The sequence below is a fragment of the Branchiostoma belcheri genome, unplaced genomic scaffold (assembly GCF_001625305.1).
Source record: "Branchiostoma belcheri isolate BF01 breed outbred unplaced genomic scaffold, Haploidv18h27 scaffold261, whole genome shotgun sequence".
Lineage (NCBI taxonomy): Eukaryota > Metazoa > Chordata > Leptocardii > Amphioxiformes > Branchiostomatidae > Branchiostoma > Branchiostoma belcheri.
The window spans coordinates 171,676-178,143 of record NW_017803867.1 but is presented as its reverse complement, the minus strand read 5'-3'; the positions used below and the strand labels follow the sequence as shown (position 1 = coordinate 178,143).

Here is a 6,468-nt window from a genome sequence, read left to right as displayed (position 1 = left end):
TCTTTACCTACGCCTACGGAGGTACATTCCCTGTTTTCAAAAGATTTAAGTTTTTCTCATGGTCTCTTCTATACCAAGCCGATCCATACATGTACATACTATTTTTTCTTTGCAGTTAAAGAACTCCGTATCTGTATCTGTAAAGCCGGTATAACCGCCTCTCGGTGTAACACACCAGCTTCGCAGGCACGCGGGTCGGCGGCAGCTGGCTACATTACACCGATCGAACTGGGCTTAAAGCTATATTTGTTCAATATAGATGTAAAATTTGTTTTCCAGTGGGGAAGAATCTTGTATTTTTACTGAAATGATACATGTACAGTACAACCATTATTTAACGTGAACAGACAACTGTTGTTAAACAATATGGGTTTCTTCATAATTGCTAGTCTGTATAATTGCTGTGCACGAAGAACTCTCAACAATACACGGGACGTCAATAGGCTATGATTAAAGGGCTTCCCATCAATCCTTCTTGTCAGGTCAAAGTTCGTCAATGTTGTCTGTTTCGGAACATCTGAGATTTCAGCTTCCTATAAAATTCTGAAACAGCAGAAATATTAGTTTACGTTTCCCCTCTGTGACCTTATGCCATGTAAAATATTTTTACGTCATGGTTGTCATCTAGAAACTCTGCCGGTTCGTAAGATTTTGCTTCTGTAAAAGGTTTACCCTCACTTATTTCTATTAGGAGGCGAACCTTTCACATGTTTGATTATGCATTGTATATATCTATGGTGAAATGGTTGTTTTAATTTTACACATTTGTTGTGTTAAAATAAGGTAAAGTGTGATGATTGAGCCAGCAGAATACAGAGTGACAATCAGAGTCCTGATAATTAACCCCCTGACCTCTATAGCCGTTGCATCTATACAATAAAAGGAATGTTAATTGTATACCTTCTCCTACGTTATACAAGGAAACGCCTCGGGAAATACGTCACACAACACATACCTCATTCATCTAACTCTGCAGATCAGCACACCTTCTTTGGATAGGCCTACGGCGATATTTTTGTTTAAGTTTTTACGTTTTGATCATAGTCCCTTACTCCCTTTCATTCTTAGCCGATTTCAGTTCCTTTGATATGAACTGATCGGACGTACCAAGAACTTGGTACCGGTCATGACAGTAGATAAAGAGCGATAGCACCTTCCAATAGAAGGGCCTGGAAAATGAATGAAATGCCCATACCCAGACAGCAAGCAGAGCAATTCTCCTTACTGTTAGATTTTAATTAGCATAATTACTACCTGTAAACATTGAAATAGGCCAGTATCACCGCGCACTAATTTATTCTACCCTCTCGTCTCCGGATCTGAGAAGAATCTCCAGCTCCTGAAAAAGGATCTCCAGCTGCAGGCGCCACCCTTGCCGCGACAAGAAATCCGGTTAGTAAATGAAGCACGCATATCTTTTTTCTGTTATATTTTTTCGCTTGTTTGGTTGTTAGACATATGGGAGTTAATGTTGGGTTTCTAGACGTTTCGATGTCGCTGTGGTCAATGTGGTCAAATCGTCTTCTACTGCTCTCTTTGTCCAAAAATCTATTTTAGGAAAGGTTGGTACTTTCATCGGTTTGAAGAAGAAACTTTTGACACCGCTGAAACACAACCTAGCTAGCTCGTCAAATGAACATTTTTGGCAGAAAACAAGCCCTATGCTCGCACGATTTTTTTAGAGTACGGGCGATCTTCGCCTGCACAATGCCACCGATCCACTTGGATATGGGATATCTATTCAGTTCCTTTTGACGATCCAGAAATACGACTAAAATTTCGGCCCTGTGATGCCGATCGGCCAACTCGGCCTTTTTTTTATTTCAACATTACTCATATATTCAACTTAGTTAAAGCTGGAGTCACATTTCCAACAGGACCTGCGCGGCATGTACCCGGTGTAGAGGCCGGCCGACGTCATGAAGCCGAGCGTGCGCCGGCTGTTAGGGTCACAAATGTTCCTTTAAGGCTCCCTGTCGGGGCGCTAAAGGCGGCTTCTATTTAAAATTCACAGACTTTTATTACCGTACCTTGGACGATCGGTTTCTCTTAGGGCCCGTCTGATGCCCGGTCAGTTGCGGGGTGAGGTAGGGTGCCGAGCGGCTCTTACAGTTCGGCCGGGCAGCTTTTAGGTCCCTGGTGGGGTCCCTGTCTTGTACGTCCCTATTTGTTATGGTGGGTTCGCCCCTGCTTGAGGCTTAAGTTGAAGCTGAGACACGTGTATGGACACTGCGACTCACTGATGATAGGGCTATGTCGAGAACATCATATCGACTTTAAGTCCTTCGTATGAACCGCCTTCTCCTAAACAATTAATGCACAGATCAGCAGACGCCACGTCATAATCTTAGGCCACGGTCACATTTCCAAGCCAGGGCCTGGCCGGGTTGTTTGCGTGAACGAAAAAGAAACAATTTGTACACAGAGTATACACAAGTAGTGCTCAAGGTTAATTTTCTAAAACTTTTTTTGTGCTTTGCTGTCTCATATCATGATTTTCGTTCCAAACGACTGCCCAGCCGGGCCCCGGGTTGGAAAATGTGACCGCGCCTTTAGACAGGTGCCCATGAGGGAGCCTGGTCGGACCCGGCGGGAGGCTTCGTCCGGTGAGGTTATGGCTTCGTCCCGGCGTACGTTTGCCGCCGGGGCCTGGGGAGATTTTAAGCTCGAGTTGAAATCAATTCGTAAACCGCGCGGGGCCTAAGAAAAGGCGGGCTGCCGTCAGGAACCCCGGCCGCTAGTCTCCTTCCAGGTACAGTACGATAGTGCCAAAAACAACGCGCCAATGCGCCGTACGGGCCCCCTTTTTTTAAATTGTGACCTAGATTTAAATAAGGATATTCATTTCAAATGCATTTCCCAAGTTTTGTGGTGTGGCAGAACTCGCGATCTCTTGGTTCGGAGTCGAACGCTCTGCCGTTTTTTTTTTTTTTATATTCCGAAACATGTAATCACAAGACGTGGTGACAGCACACTCAAGCTTTTTCAACTTATATTAATGCCGCCACCAACACAGGGACAGTACAATACTCATTTACACCTGAGCGAAGTGAGGAAAGTCCTGTAAAGTGCCTTTCCCAAGGGCACAAGATCGGTGGCATGTCAGGACTCGAACCCGGGGCCACTGGTTCCGGGTCGAGAACGCTGCCGTTGCTCCACACGTCCCCACTGTGACTTGTTCGACTGGTACACCCTGTCAGACGCTTGCTTATCGGGTCCTTTCCAATAGAAGCAGGCTACAGTCGACTGCCCAACTGCCTAGGGCAAAAGTTTAGCATGGTCCTGTGGATCCAGTCCTTGAATCAAATTGAGATTGTGCCATTTGGTTACGTTTATGCTTAGGTCACATTTGAAACGGCGCCCGTTCGGCATGTCCTCGGCGTAGACGCCGGCCGGCGTCATGACGCCGAGCGTGCGCCGTACTGTCAGGGTCACAATTAAATGTTCCTTTACGGCTCCCTGTCGGGGCCTGCTTGTGCTCCGGCCGGCGGCTCTCATTAATATTCATAAACTTTTGCGGCCGGTTTCTGTCAGGGACCCGTCCGGTGCCCGGTCAGTCGCCCGTCTTGACCCGTGCGGCGTGTGGTAGGGTGCCGACCGGCTCTTACAGTTCGGCCGGGCAGCTGTCAGGTCCCTGGCGGGTTCCTGGCGGGATCCCGACGGGCTCCTCTCGCGTTTTTGAACAGGTACATATATAAGCGCTGCACTGCCTGCTACCGTTCACTTCAAGTAAAGTTTGAAGTTTATTTGAAGTTTATTTCATACTTACACGTAACAGCCTTATAGCAGCCATAAAGAGTACACGTCAAGTAAAGAGTAGACTGAAGTTGGCGATGCAGCGTTCAGTGCAACCTGCAAACAACTTACAAGCCCGTCTGAGATTGAGATTGGTGACAACCTACATGTAGGTCTTCTGGCATTGGTAGCTGAAGAAGAGAGGCAGGCAGAACTGGTGCGTCGCAAAAGTAACCGAGGGCCTACATTCGAAAGTACTTCAACAGTGACGCAGGAAGTACTTCAGCAGTGACGCAGGAAGTGTGCCGTGGCAGCTCCTTGCTATTGAGCAATAAAACCACTGAATATCGTTACTTCTGTTGAAATTTGGACTGAAAATAAATGCCAATAACTTCTGCTTCCATTTCATTACGAAGGCATATGATGTAACAAGAGATAATGTCGGACACATCCTATTCCTGTTATGATCTGTTTTATGAAGTTGGCAAGAGAGCCGTGCCGGCTGTTTTCCCTTTCCCTTCGACATTCTGACACACAAATACAAGGTGTAACACACACAAGTACACGATGTAACACACACGTGGTGAACTGTGCGACGTAGTCTGAGGCAGGAGTTTATATATGATCCCTATAACCCCCTTTTCCTGACCATCTGATGCACTGATCAGCACATGTGACGTCATAATCTTAGGCAGGTGCCTGTTCGGCCGCCCGACGGGTCCCGGGCAGTGAGGTTACGGCGTCGCTTCGGCGTATTTCGCCAAACGGGGCCCGAAGTGTTTTTAACTCTGAGTTAAAATCGATTCGGCGACCGCGCGGGGCCAAAAATAGGCCGGCAGCCGTCGGGAAGCCCGCCAGTCTCCGTCCAGGTCCCGTTCGGTAGTGCCAAAAAACACGCCGAACACGCGCCGAGCGGGCCCCTTTCTTGAATTGTGACCTAAGCATTAGATTTGGTTTTACATAGTATAGAAAATATAGATTTCCTTTATACTTTTATAAGAAATAAGTTTCCTAGCTTTAGACTTTTAGTCAAAGCGGAAAAATCGTATGCCTTATAAAAAAGACAACTTGACAAACCATGTGTCAACAGTTCCATATGTTCGTACATCTACAACTGCCTCAAAAACGGGAAGATGCTGAACCTGTAAACAGTAGGTAACATTAGTATGCATAGCTGACGTAATATATTACTTTGAATTTTTGCAGATATTCATGACCTGTGTAGTGAGCTTTTAAGAAAGTTAATATAAAATTGAGGCATTTATCTATTTATTGTGTTGGATATATCGGTTTAGAATTCTTCTTTATATGCTAAACAGTAATTCCTGTAGTGGGTACGTTGATAAGATCAGCGCTTGTGGACAATGGATAAAAACCCTGCAGTGCCCCTGGCGTTTTTCCACAGAGATCAGCTTTATGAACACTCCTCGCAGCAGAACTGATCGTTATTAGAATAGTGCCCTTCCCTTTATGATCCACCTGCTTAACATGTAACACTGTCACATTTTTTGGACCTAAGACTTATTTCAGTGTTACCATTGTCCGTCGGTATTGTTATTTGAAATGTTATTTGCACTTGTAAACGTTTACTGACAATATTTTATATACATTTTATGTAATGGTTTATTACTATTTTAAATTAAGATGACGTTTTATACTGTTTGCTGTTTATGTAATGTCCCCATGTCAATTCAGCATCTGGCTGCCATTTTTGTTGTTTTTTAATGCAAATAAACCGTTGATGTGATATTTGCTTCTCGTTTTGCTAGTGAAAATATGTTCAGTATGCAAAGAAGGTAGTGGATTTGTACGATCAAACCAGAAAAACACTTGTAATTGTACGGACCTTCAGCGTCTATTTGCTGTGTGTTAAAATGACAAGTGAAAGATAAATTAAAAAAAGAAGACGTCAACCTCGTGCAGAGCTCGCACGACAGGCTGGAACCGTTAGGATTCTTTTTAAGAGGCTACAGTGCATATTTATAAGCATATAAGCATATATAGTACATGCATATATGACTGTATCTGTTTTATACTTTTTCCTCAGAGTTCACCATACGATTGGAAGATGAAGCTGTCAGTGTGTCTCCTGTTCCTGGGCTGCCTGGTGCTTGTGGCCGAAGCCATGTCCGAGCCTCGTGAGGAGGACCTGCAAGACCTGCTGACCGAGTTAGAAGATTTGGTTGATGAGCTAGAAGGTACATTTGAGCTGTGTACTCATGTGGCTATATACGAATATGAATGTAACGCTGCGCGCTCCCAAATATTACATGAACGTCGTTGACTTACTTTTGACACATGGATTCAGTACCCGTGTCTGTCTCGGGTTGAGCTCAATGTTTCTGAAATCGACTTTTTTGATATTTTCTTGTAGTGACAGAGCTGGGAATGGAGAAGCGAAACCAAGTGCGAGACAACTGTATTCGAGATTGTACTAACAGGAGGCTTATCCCACCGGATCATCAAAGGTGCGTCAGCAACTGCAACAGGGTGGCGTTATACCACGGGAAGCGGGACGAAGTGGAAGACTTTGCGGCAGAGGAAGAAGGTACGTTTTATAAATGTAACGCTGCGCGCTCCCAAATATTACATGTACGCATGTCCGTAGGCAGGGGGGGGGTGGTCGGAAGAACCCCTCCCCCACACAAACACACACACAAGGCTCAAAGGTCCACTTTTTGGTCCACTTTTAATGTAAATGTCCAAGATTTTGCATTAAAAGATGAACTGGAT

General features: G+C 45.0%; 1 protein-coding gene across 2 annotated transcripts in view; it reads left to right on the top strand.

The window, feature by feature from the left end:
• The first annotated feature begins 1,288 nt into the window (after positions 1-1,288).
• Positions 1,289-6,468, top strand: part of LOC109472027 — an 8,406-nt gene continuing 3,226 nt past the window's right edge. Inside the window, exons 1-3 of one of the 2 annotated variants that reach the window (XM_019771596.1) lie at positions 1,289-1,392; positions 5,783-5,933; positions 6,110-6,283. In XM_019771596.1, coding sequence (XP_019627155.1) covers positions 5,804-5,933; positions 6,110-6,283 — 304 coding nt within the window. In that variant the 5' untranslated portion in view covers positions 1,289-1,392; positions 5,783-5,803. The remainder of the gene's footprint in view (positions 1,393-5,782; positions 5,934-6,109; positions 6,284-6,468) is intronic. The other variant, XM_019771597.1, reaches the window with a different exon arrangement.